The 12560-nt window shown below is 40.1% G+C and overlaps 1 protein-coding gene across 8 annotated transcripts in view; it reads right to left on the bottom strand.

Annotated features, from left to right (window-relative positions):
- The window catches only part of Ncoa6 (nuclear receptor coactivator 6), an 84685-nt gene that overhangs the window by 24454 nt on the left and 47671 nt on the right, over positions 1-12560 (bottom strand). For 6 of the 8 annotated variants that reach the window (XM_038329671.1, XM_038329673.1, XM_038329670.1 and 3 more), the window contains 4 exons: positions 12055-12183; positions 10172-11056; positions 8018-8164; positions 2548-3664 (listed from right to left, as the gene is read on the bottom strand). In XM_038329671.1, coding sequence (XP_038185599.1) covers positions 2548-3664; positions 8018-8164; positions 10172-11056; positions 12055-12183 — 2278 coding nt within the window. The remainder of the gene's footprint in view (positions 1-2547; positions 3665-8017; positions 8165-10171; positions 11057-12054; positions 12184-12560) is intronic. The other 2 variants (XM_038329675.1, XM_038329677.1) reach the window with 2 other exon arrangements.

Here is a 12560-nt window from a genome sequence, read left to right as displayed (position 1 = left end):
TCTAAATAGTTGTATAAATCACATAAATTCCTTAAAATAACCACTAGAGATGTGGCTCAGAGATCACGAGCACTGGCTGTTCTTCCAGAGGATCCAGGTTCAATTTCCAGCACACTCATGGTGACTCACAACCGTCTGTCACTCCAAATCCAGGAGACCACACACCCTTTTCTGGCCTCTTGTAGAACCAGACACACATATATTGGTGCACAGAACATACACACATCCAAAATACCCATACACATAAAAAAAAATAGAGAGGGGAAAACCCCCAAAACTGTGAGCATGTAACAGATCCTAAACATAATCACATCACTGCCACTTTGTTCCCTACATAATTCCTTACTTCAAATCACAAATGAGGAATTCCTGGTATCCTCACTTAAAAAAAAAATTATAGGCCAGGCGGTGGTGGTGCACGCCTTTAATCCCAGCACTCGGGAGGCAGAGGCAGGCGGATCTCTGAGTTCGAGGCCAGCCTGGTCTACAAGAGCTAGTTCCAGGACAGGCTCTAGAAACTACAGGGAAACCCTGTCTCGAAAAACCAAAAAAAAAAAAAAAAATTATAGCTAAAACAAAAAAAGAAACGAAATCCACCAAATTCAATTATCTGCTTCAGTCCCCCTCTTGTTATGGATGTGAAAACAGAAGCCAATTATGTATAAGACAGGTTTCATAGTAAACTAACAGTAGAACTGGAGGCAGGCTATCTTTCGATTAAGTCTATTGTATCTTTTTCCTAGGAACCCCGATGGTGTAAAAGGTCCTTTAAAAAGTATGTTCAGTGAACAGTGAAGAGCTCTTAGGAGGCTGGTGACAAGAGCAAAAATGTATACTTATGGCAAATAAATAACTGCAATCTATTTTTCAGCCTATTTGAGGGAAAAAAATAACTATCACCATAAAAAAATTAGTCAGACAGGTTGATAATAGCAGGAATTTAACTGAGGACCACGTATAAGAAAACAAGGTGGAGCGTTTAAGTCTGAACTCATGAAAATATTTGTTGCTAATACACAATGATTGGCTTTTAAGATTCAAGAAGTAGCAAGTTACTATACTAGGTTAAAACCAAAGAATGCTATAGGCTTGGCTAAAGAAGCTGGCTTTAGTTTGAACAGTTAAGCTCCTGTGTTTGAGTTTTCTCTCTGTCTCTGGTCTTTATACCATCAGTCTTCCCCCTTCTCTCTAAGGTCTATGTAGCCCACATAAGCCTCCTGTCTTTGCTTCCTCAGTGGTAACAAGTTTAAGTCATCATACGTGGCCTGGCACTTTGTCTAAAACTGCTTCATGTTCGTTAGTCATCAGTCCCTATTAATAATGTCTCTGAACTCCAGTTTTATGATTAAAGGCTGAAAATCCACCTTAGACAACATCCCTTCAGGAAACATTTAGTCAAAAGTCAGAAACATAATTGAATATGTAGCTTTAGGATATGAAATGTAACCATTAATTACCCTTCTTATTGTGGCTTATGAAAGAGCTCCTCTGGGAAACTTTTACTGTAAGGAAAACTGATTTAACAGGAGCAATCATGAGTTTAAGCTTTTAGAGATGATAAGGAACTTTTAGAGAAAAGAAATTCATATAAATAAATAAATAAATAAATAGTTTCCTTCAATTGAGAGGTGACAGGGTATCCCCATGAGCAGTTTTCCTTCACCAAACACATTTTGTCTCTCAAATTCCTCAAGAGCTAGGATAACCCTGAAGTCTGAGCTCTGTGGAATGGCAGTGGGTAGCACTGATCACTTTTCAGCCTGAGGGACACTACTCCCACTGAGATTGCTGAATTAAGAGATCTATGAGACAATTGGAAGGTATTGATTTTGTTTGAATCCTTAAACAAATAAATGATAAGAGAAAAAAGAAACAGAAAAATGTGAACACTATTGGGAAACTATTAAGAATCAATTTTCGGGGGAGGTAGTGCACACCTTTAATCCCAGCACTCAGGAGGCAGAAGCAGTAGGGTCTCTGAGTTTGAGACCAGTCTGGTCTACAGATTGAGTTCCGGGACAGCCAGAGCTACAACAGAGAAATACTGTCTCAAAATAAACAAAACAAAACAAACAAACAAAAACCCAAATCAACAGAAAAAGTATTTTAGGCACACTAATGTTATTTTGTGATTATATAAAACAACCATATCATTTAGAGTGGCACTGACGTATTTACAAAGCAAATTTACATATTTATAACAAAGAGAAAATGGAAAAGAGTACAGATGAATACAAGATAGATTATGAGCTGATAATTGCTAGACAATCTTACTGTACTCTCCTAAATTTAGAGAAAGGGTTTCATGTAGCCCAGGCTTCAAAGTTTTAGAGGATGAATTCTTGATTCTATTGCCACCATACCCCGTTAGGGTTACAGGAGTCTACCGCCACAACTGGTTTATGTCCAGACCTTGTGCACGGTAGACAGGCATTCTACTGAACCACATCGCCAACCCTAATTTTAATTATGATTAAAAACTTCTATCAATAAATGTCTACACAAAAACAAATGAGCAGTACTTGAGGTTAACTGATTATAACCTACTTTAGATCTTGTTGACAAGTTTTCTTCTTCCGAGGCGGTTTCTTCTTCTTCGGTTTATTTGCATTGGTATTATTTTGTTTATTGTTTACACCAAAATGGCCTGCAGAAATGTCACTTTGCAATAAGTTGACCAACAATGGGCTTGTTAATGTTACATCCTTATTGACTGGGAAGCCTGGATTTTGACCACAAGACATCTGATTTCCATTGGGTGCACTACTGAATGGTGCATTGAAAGACATTCCATGGCCTGAGAAGTGGTTTCCCGAAGCACTGTTTCCCTGCATGGTCTGCACATGTTGGGGGACCATGTTGGTTTGTTGCATGCTAACATCAGGCATCATCTGAGACAAGTTGACATCATTATTTGCTGTAGTAGCAGGATCACCATGCTGCTGGGCCATGTGTGGGCTGGGCCCTGGTGGCCGCAGAACCTGCCCCTGAATTCCCATAACTTGAGGTGGACTACTGTTTACAGGCCCTTGCTGAGGCAGCATCTGTCCTGACATCTGTCCTGTAAATTGCACCATGTTTCCTTGCATGTTCGGAGTTGGTCCCCTCATTATCTGTGCTGGTCCCGGCATGACATTGGATTGGTTCTGAGTGTTAAATTGCTGCTTATTCCCTTGCATCTGATTGGTCATTATTTGTTCTATCATTGGGTTCTGCTGGAGCAAAACTTGCCCCTGAGGCCCCATCATCTGGTTATGTGGTGCCATCATTTGTTGGCCCTGCTGGGGAAGCATCTGCTTGGGTGGGGTCATCCTTTGGGGTGAAGGCCCAAGATTCTGGTTCTGAGGGTTCACCATCATCTGGCCCTGTGGCATAAGCTGGGCCCTTGAAAGAATCATAGGGTTTTGAGGGTTCAAAGTTCCTTGTTGCTGGACCATTTGGCCCTGAGAGGGTACAATCTGTTGGTGCATGCCCATCAGCTGAGATGGTGGGCCCTGCTGAGGCTGGCCTTGCATGTTGCCCAGGGTCACCTGAGGAACCCCAGAGCTACCAGCAGGCTGGTTGTTTATGTTGCCATGAATTCCCATGAGGCCGGGTTGCATCATATTTGGTGGCCCATGAGACACCTGCATCTGGTTTTGAGGAGGACCAGCTCCTTGACCACCTTAAACAAAGAACAAGAAAATTATCATGATTAAGATACTCAAATTACCTTACTTAGTAAGACACCCATCATCCATGTATCTAATAACCAACATAAATGTACTGTGCTTGACACACTTTCTGTGAGTATTTTAGACTCTGGAAGTGTGATACAGGATGGGGTAACTGTTTATGTTTTCCATGATCATACAGCAGGAGGAACATTATCTTTACTCTTATATAATAACTCAAATACAACATTAGAAAATAAAGCTAACTTTAGGATTAAATCAAGTATTAGCACTGTTATAACAAGGCTTATAACTACCTATTGTGAATAAAATGAACCATCATAGGCTATAAAATGAGCTCGATTGTGAGTAAATGAGGAAAAGAAGAATGTACCAGTGTCCTCTAGAAAAAGATGGAATACTGTAAAGACATTTTTAAAACGCTTCTTGGGAAAGTAATTATGCTTTTCAATCCTATGTATATGAAATCTGGATGCTGTACTTTGAAGAAGATAATATACAGTATTTCCTAAGAAAAGAGTTCTTCAACTGAAGTGACCTAAAAATGACAAAATTTCTGATATGGAAGCTGTGGACAGGAGGATGCTAAAAGTTTAGTGACCCTACTCTACGGCAGTCCCTAGTGGACCACAAGGGACATGTTCTAAGTTCTCTTTAAACCAAAGGTACTGTGTTGGTCTGTTACACTGTTTGTAGTTTGGCCCTTGGGATTTTCCTGTAGCTACCTACTTTATCCCCACATCTTACTGCGGTGCTGGAGACTGAACCCAGGGCCGTCCATCTACCTAGCATGTATTCTATGAGAGCTACCTTCCCAATCTACCTCACCTGAGTCACCCTCAAGCTTACTTTTGTTCTGCTGAGACAGGGCCTCACTATACATTAGGCTGCTCTGAAACAATGTGATCCAACCTGTGTTTATGTACACTATTATGTTTGGCTTAAAAAATTCTTAACTGAGCATAGTGGCTCATGCTTGGAATCCTAGCACCTGGGGGGCTGAGGCAAGAAATTCAAGGCGAGCCTAGGCTACATAGTGAGATCCTATCTCAAAACATCAAGAATAAAAACAATGAACCTAAGGCCTCTTACATGCTGGGCAATAACTCTACTACTGAGTTATACATCAGTTGAGCTCATGCAGTTTATTTTATCCCTGTCATTTTGATTTATGTTTGTATATGCACACGGCAGCTAGAGGTAACTGACACACTCACTCAGCTTTTATGTGGGTTCTTGGGACCCAAACTGTGGTGCTCAAGTTTCTACAGCAAGCTCTTTACCAAACAAATCATGTTCTATCTCTGTCATTCTATTTATTTATGTTTGTTTATTTATTTATTTTACTTTAAGGAGGCACTATAAAGTGTCAATCTAAGGAAATTACAAAGCTAGTCCATTCACACTATCACAAGTATTTCTCAATTTCACGCTTTCTGAAAGGCTTTCTGAACCAGCCTCATAAATTCAAACTTGAATTCCACGACCATTGTATATGCTATGTACATTGCATATACAAGTATACAGTCATCCAAGCAACAATTATTTATTGAGTATCCAATAAGTATGGGTACTTTCAGTACTGATTTAGTATCAGTAAACAGGATAGGTAAGACCTTTACTCCTTTAGAGCATAGTTGGCAAGAAACAAAATATAAAAAGATAATTTTTCAGTAAAAAATAAAAGCTAAAATAAAAATAAAACAGGGTAACAGACTAGAATGACAAACAAGAGGATGTTGCTTTAGAAAGACTAAATGGAGAAAACAAAATGGTAGGTACATATGCAAGTATTCATTTAAAAAGATAAACAGTTGTGCCAGGGTGGGAAAAATTATAAGTTAAAAAAATAATTTTTATTTTATGTGTACAGGGTGTTTTGCCTATATATATGTTTATACACTACATTTATGCTTGGTGCCTTGGAGGCCAGAAGAGGGATTCAGATTCCCTGAAATTGTAGGGAGCCACCATGCAAACGCTGGGAAGCAACCCCACTTCTCTGGAAGAGAACCCAGTGCTCTTAACCACTGAGCCATCTCTTCAGTCACAAGAATTATGAATTTTATACATTTTAAAACATCCCATAAAACATCAACTCACATAACTCAGAAATGCAGTTTTATATTAGAAGATAGAAAAAAATCAAAGTCTGTCCTATTCTCTCATCCTTCAAGAGACAGTATGAACTTTTTAATTATCAAGTCAAAAATTTTTCCCATTTTTTTTTTCTCTTTGGAGACAGGGTCTCTCTCTATATAGTTCTGGCTATATTGGAAATATATTGGCCAGGCTGGTCTCGAACTCAAGAGATCCTTCCACCTCTGCCTCATGAGCGTTAAGATCAAAGGCATGTGCCACCATGCCAAGCGTCACACTTTTTAGTTTTTTAAAAAATTTTATTTATGTATATGTATCTGTGTGAATGTAAGCCACATGTGTATGGGTGCCCATGGAGTCAGAGGAGGGTGCCAGAGCTCTTGGAGCCGTAAGTACAGGAGGTGTGAGTGATGGAGAGAGACTGGGAACTCAGTGGAGGTTCTCTGGGAGAGCAGAAAACCTTCGTTAACATGGAGTCATTGCTCTAGTCCCTCATTCTTATTTCTTGAAAAAATAAATTTTTATCTATTTATTTGTTATTGTTATATATGTATGTGATGTGTAATGTGATTATGGGCATTTATGCCCATTGGTAAGGAAGGCTAGAACCTACTGAGACATCTTACAGGCCCCAGAATGTTTTTCATTCTTTAAGCAATTTACAATTAAAGTTGGTGTTCAGAAAAATTTAAGATAACTTAGTCCAAACTACTTTAATGAGAAAGGGCAATAAATTACTTAGTTCCTAAGTAATCAGAAGAAACTCAGAAACATGAAATTTGGGCTTACAAAACTGCTTCAATGAGTACTTTTTAGCCAATCCAAACTTTTTATATATATATAATTTTTTTTTTACAGTGTTCTGTCTGCATGTATGCCTGCAGGCCAGAAGAGGACACCAGCTTTCATTAGATGGTTGTGAGCCACCATGTGGTTGCTGGGAATTGAACTCAGGACCTCTGGAAGAGTAAGCACTGCTCTTAACCTCTGAACCATCCCTCCAGCCCCCTCCAAACTTTCTTATGTACACTATACTTTTAGTATTAACTGAATTGGAAAAGTGCCATAATGCATACCAGAATTCAGATATTCAGCATAAATAAAGATAATATGTACTATCCAGAGATTTTTTTTTTTTTTTTTTTTGGTTTTTCGAGACAGAGTTTCCCTGTAGTTTCTAGAGCCTGTCCTGGAACTAGCTCTTGTAGACCAGGCTGGCCTCGAACTCAGAGATCCGCCTGCCTCTGTCTCCCGAGTGCTGGGATTAAAGGCGTGCGCCACCACTGCCCGGCTTTATCCAGAGATTTTAAAAGTCGTAGATATTCACTGGGTGGTGGTGCACGCCTTTAATCCCAGCACTCGGGAGGCAGAGGCAGGCGGATCTCTGAGTTTGAGACCAGCTGGTCTACAAGAGCTAGTTCCAGGACAGGCTCCAGAGCTACAGAGAAACCCTGTCTCAAAACAAATCCTCCTCCTCCTCCTCCTCCTCCTCCTCCTCCTCCTCCTCCTCCTCCTCCACCACCACCACCACCACCACCACCACCACCACCACCACCACTACCACCACCACCACCACCACCACCAAAAAACCAAAAAGTTGTAGATATTCCAACATGCCAAATACCCATATAACTGTGAATTTATGGTTTCCTTTCCCAGAAATACCTTTTACCCAAGCAAGTTCTAATCCAGGGGTCAGCAAATGAGGCCTATAGTTGTTTTGAAAACAGGCAAGGATTTGGAACACTGTTGTCCTCACTAAGTAGAGTTGAATAACTGCAATACAGGCTGAATGACCTAAGCTATTTACTATTTAGCCCTTTACAGAAAGAAAAGTGACGCACAAATAATAAAAACCAAGGCTCTAGGTTCAATCTGCAGTTGTCCAGCCTTGGTAGAGGTAAGACTTTTCTAGAGGCTGGCCGTTTTTGCTTTTCTGATCTTCAGCTTGAACCCCAATATCTGTCTCTGGGTTTTTATTACTCGTGCTACAGAAAAGTGTGTGTGTGTGCATATGTGTTCATGCATGTGTATGACTCCTGCTCTAACTGAAGTTTTACTTCCTTTCCTAAGGTGTTTCCTGGTTCTTGAAAAAAATAACTTATTTTCCATATTTCCTAAAGATTATCTATATGTGAGAAATTAAAGAACTTGTTCATTTATATACCTTTATGGTCTATCAAGGTATTTAGCACATCATCAATGCACAATAAACATAACTAATTAAATCAAAGTACACACACCTGCATGCTGGACATTTTGATTTGCTTGCAGTTGAAGAGCTCCTGAATTCCCAGGGGTGGTTGCTGTGGTGGAAGGCACCTGACCTTGCATAAAGTTCGGATTGGCCTGTCCTGCTGAGAAGCCAGGTGGGAGGCGTTTAGGCATTCCTTAATAGAAAACAATGAGTAAGGCAAGTTACCTAGCAAATTTATACTCTTCTTGAGATATGGAATGAATAAGGAAGGATGAGCTGCATGAAGTTTCCACTGGCTTAGCTCTTTCTGTCACACTGGTAGGATCTTTAATAATAAGGTTGGGAAAGATGGTTAAAAAAATCAATACAATCCCTTACATGAGCATTGTCAAAATGAAAAAGAAATACTAAAAAATTTACACTTAGAACATGCCAAGGAAAAGATGGCAATCTGCTCTCTACATGTGATCTAAGGCCATACCATAGCAAGGTTTGAGGGCTCACTTCTCTGTAATACTATGGACTCCCAACGTTTATATAACACAGGCACCAAAGGAATATGCTAAATTCTCTCATGTTCAAACAAACTGATATGAAATACTATAAAAAGAAAGAGTTGGGTCCCGAATAAGGATAGATGGGTGATTTTTTTCCCCTCTTTGAGGAAAATGGATGATAATCTTTGCAGAAAAATCTCCCTCCCCTACCAGTGTTGTGCTTATCTCTTTGGAAGAGACGAGTTCACAGGAGCTTCAAAGTGAGGCTGTATTAAACTTATGCCTTTCTCTTGTAAGATCTGCTGTGATTCTGATAGCTGTGGTACCAAAAAGTATGCTCTAATGTAATCTTACTCAAGTTTACATCCTTTTGGAAGGCCTAGTTTCAGAAAACAAGTTTGCAATAAAGAGAATCTCAGATCCACTCGTGTGCACACCGCAGGTCTTGATGTGGTCAGACCACCTAGGCGAGCATAGCAACTGCTCTAAGAAAGCAACAATACCTAAAGTTCTCTTAAAATTTGTTTATTAGGGCCAAATTTTCAATACCCTGAAAAACTCTTTGTAGACAAATATGCATTTGTCCTTCCGTTAGCAGCAACAAGCCCCCATTTACATGCTTCCATTGTAATTAAGTCAGTAATCATATCTGTAGAAGGGACTACCCAGATTCTACTGATCTAGGGCTAGATGCCCGGAATAGTGAAGTTTGAAGGAGAAACATTCTTCCATTTTCTAAAAATGTCTTAGAATTAAAATATTAGAGCCTGTATTTCATCAAAATCAATTAAAAGAGAGTGAAAGGACTGATGAGCAACTTAATTTCACCAGAAATCATGGGAGCATGCCTTTGCTATGTTGCATCGAAGATGCAAGGGTTTTTTTTTCTGGGTAGGCAATGGGTGTCTTTTGGTGGGGGATATTCTTATTAAATGAGTTTTACTGACACTCTCTATGCCTTACTGAAAAGCTCCAAGCACAGTCATGTGCACTAGATCAATGATTAATAAGAATAAATAATAAACATGGAGATGGATAAGTTTTACTGTAATCGTTTTACCTCTCACACATTAAGTTCCATTGCTTTTTCTTCATACAAGAGGCACCTTACAAAATAAATAAATAAATCTCCTTTAGGTATAACTAGTGGAATTCCCTCTCTAAGGAGTAGGCATTGGCATTATAAACTATAAAAGTAAAGATTTTTGAACTTAGTCCCCTTTAATACTTTAATCAAGCTTAACAAATACCATGCTTACTATTTACTAACTAGGATTATCAAAATTGGTAAGTAGAAGGGCATTTTCCCCAATAAAACCCTGTACTTTTCATCTTTGTTCAAATGTATAATCTTAATCCTTCAACAAATGAGTTTAAATTATTAATAAAATACATGTTTGGTCTGGACATTTTAATTTACTAGCACAAGATTAAGCAAAAATAATTTGAAACAAACATCTCTATTTTGACTTTCACCTTCATTTTTATCCAGAGAGCTAGCTTATATTTAACCAGTAAGATGTTACATAGTAATCAAGGCAAAAATACATTAAGTTAACTAAGTAACATATCAAGTGTCATCACCATATCACAAAACCAAACGATTATATCCTCATTTCACTCCCACCATTAACACTAAAACCTGACATTCTACTCAAATTTCCAGTAAATTTAACAACACAAGTAGCGTCAGTGTTCCTCACCTCCTAGGCCTGGGTGTAAACTCTGTGGCCCCTGGTTTGGTGGCTGCTGCTGCATCACCATGAAGTTAGGTGGCACATTTCCCTGTTGAACCATAGGATTCCGACCTGGAGAGCTGACAGGCTGCTGAAATCCCTGGGGAAGTGGGTTATTTTGAGGTGGCCTTGGTCCCATCTGCTGTTGAGTTTGGTTAACCGTTGGGGAGGATGCAGGGGATCCCTGCTGGAAGGAGGAGGGTGAGGAGGCAGGAGACTTGTTGGTGAGGTGGGGTTGTTGCAGGGGGGTTGGGACCCTGGAGGGCCCTCCCTGCAAGCTCTTCATCTGAGGAGCTGTGAACTGGCCTGGGTTGCTCATTTGAGGAAAGTTTGTATGGGCTTGTGAGGCTTGCTGGCTGCCAAAGGGATAAGGAGGGGGAGGGTGAGAAGGTGTCTGTACCGTGGCTAAGGAAGGTCTTGCCTGAAGCTGTTGTTGCATTGGGCTAGGCAAGGGAGCCTTCTTCCACCCTTGGTTTGCAGTCATTGTGCCCAGAGAGCCCTGGGCTGGCGGAGGCTGTAGGGCTCCCGAAGGCAGCTGGTTCCAGCCTGGAGGAACAGGCACCTGAGTTGGAGCAGTAAACTGTGGACGAATCCCCTGTGGCTGTTGCTGCTGATGTTGCTGTGGAGGTCTTGTCTGCAACTGTTGTTGCTGCTGCTGCTGCTGTTGCTGCTGCTGCTGTTGCTGCTGTTGCTGTTGCTGCTGCTGCTGTTGCTGCAGCTGGGGAAAATTAGCTGGGTTCATTTGTCTGTTCACAGGAACAGGCTGCATTGGGTGATGTGCTGGAGGTAAAGATCCTGAGGGATGACTCTGCTGCTGTATATGGAGTCCAGAGAGAAGTGGATCCATTGCATCTGTTTAAAGGTAGTGAATAATAATTAATCTATTGCAACCCATATCAAAACACACTGGGTTAGATCTGCTGGTACCATTGATATCACCATGTTCTTGAGTATCTTCTAAGAACAGCATACCAACAGATATAAAGATGAATCCTGTCTTAAAGACAGCTGATGGCTCATTGGTGGTGAGGCACCCTAAACATAAAATATAGACAACAAGATTTTCAAAACTGTATTCTGGCCAATTACTGTTAAAGGAAAACAAAATAAAATAGTTAACTAGGTTTGGGAAATGCTAGACCTAATGATTTCAGACAAGTTTCTTCTTTACTGGAGGAAACTTAGTGCTGCCAACATGCTAACTTATGAAACATTTACCAAATTCATATGCCTTCAAAATTCTGTCATGATATTTCTTTTTTTTTTGTCATGATTTTTCTTATAGAATTAAGCATGTCAAGGTATTTGTGGTGGTTTGAATGAAAATGGCCCCCAAGGCTCTCAAAGGGAGTGGCACAATTAGGAGGTGTGGCCTTGTTGGAGGAAGGGTGTCACTGGGGGTGGATTTTGAGGTTTCAAGTGTTCAAGCCAGGCCCAGTGTTACTCTTTCTTCCTGCCGCCTGCTGATTCAGTTGTAGAACTCTCAGCTACTTATCTAGCACCAAGTCTACCTCTTATGATGACAAAGGACTAAACCTTTGAACCTGTAAGCAAGCCCCAACTAAATATTTTCCTTTATAGGTGTTGCTGTGGTCATGGTGTCTCTTCAGAGTAATAGACACCCTAACTAAGACAGCATACTTCTTGGGAATAATGGGACACAGCTGGTAAGAAAATAAGAAGAAAATCGGAGAAGAAATGTTTAGCTGTGAAATTCATAGTAGATTTTATAAGGAAGGTAAACATTGGAACTAAGTAGTTAGAAATTAAACATCAATGACTAAATCTCAGTTGTATCTGTAAGTAGTTCCAGCCTCTCTTTAATTCTCAATGAGTGGAAGTCACACTACCTGAATGAGAAGCAGGGCGAGGAGTCCTGGGCTGCAGTTCTGGACTGGGGCCTGGTGCCATCATGGAAGATGACATGTTCCCACCCTGGGGCATCATAACAGTGGCAGGGCTCGTCATCCTTATTAATCCTAGAATAAAAAAAAAGTACCTAGAATAACATACTGAAGCTGGCAAATTTGTGTGTGTGTGGTGTTTGTTTTTTGAGATAAGATCTTACTCTAATAACCAGAATGGTCTGCAACTCATGGTAATTGTTCCTGTAAGGACTGAGATTACAGGTGAGACACCACACTCATCCTATAATTTTTAATGACATAGTTTAGAAATTCTAAAAGATATAAAAACTTTCTTTTAATAACTATTTTTAGATCAGAAAATTTTGTCTATGAATGTTTGGCCTGCATGTACATGTATGTGCATCACACACATGCCTGGTGTTTGTGGAAACCAGAAGACCTGCCTGGAAGTAGGGTTACAGATGCTTGTGAGACAGGGTCTCTTATAT

This window comes from Arvicola amphibius, chromosome 5, assembly GCF_903992535.2.
Source record: "Arvicola amphibius chromosome 5, mArvAmp1.2, whole genome shotgun sequence".
NCBI lineage: Eukaryota > Metazoa > Chordata > Mammalia > Rodentia > Cricetidae > Arvicola > Arvicola amphibius.
The sequence above is the reverse complement of the archived record's forward strand: the minus strand, read 5'-3'. Positions and strand labels throughout refer to the sequence as shown.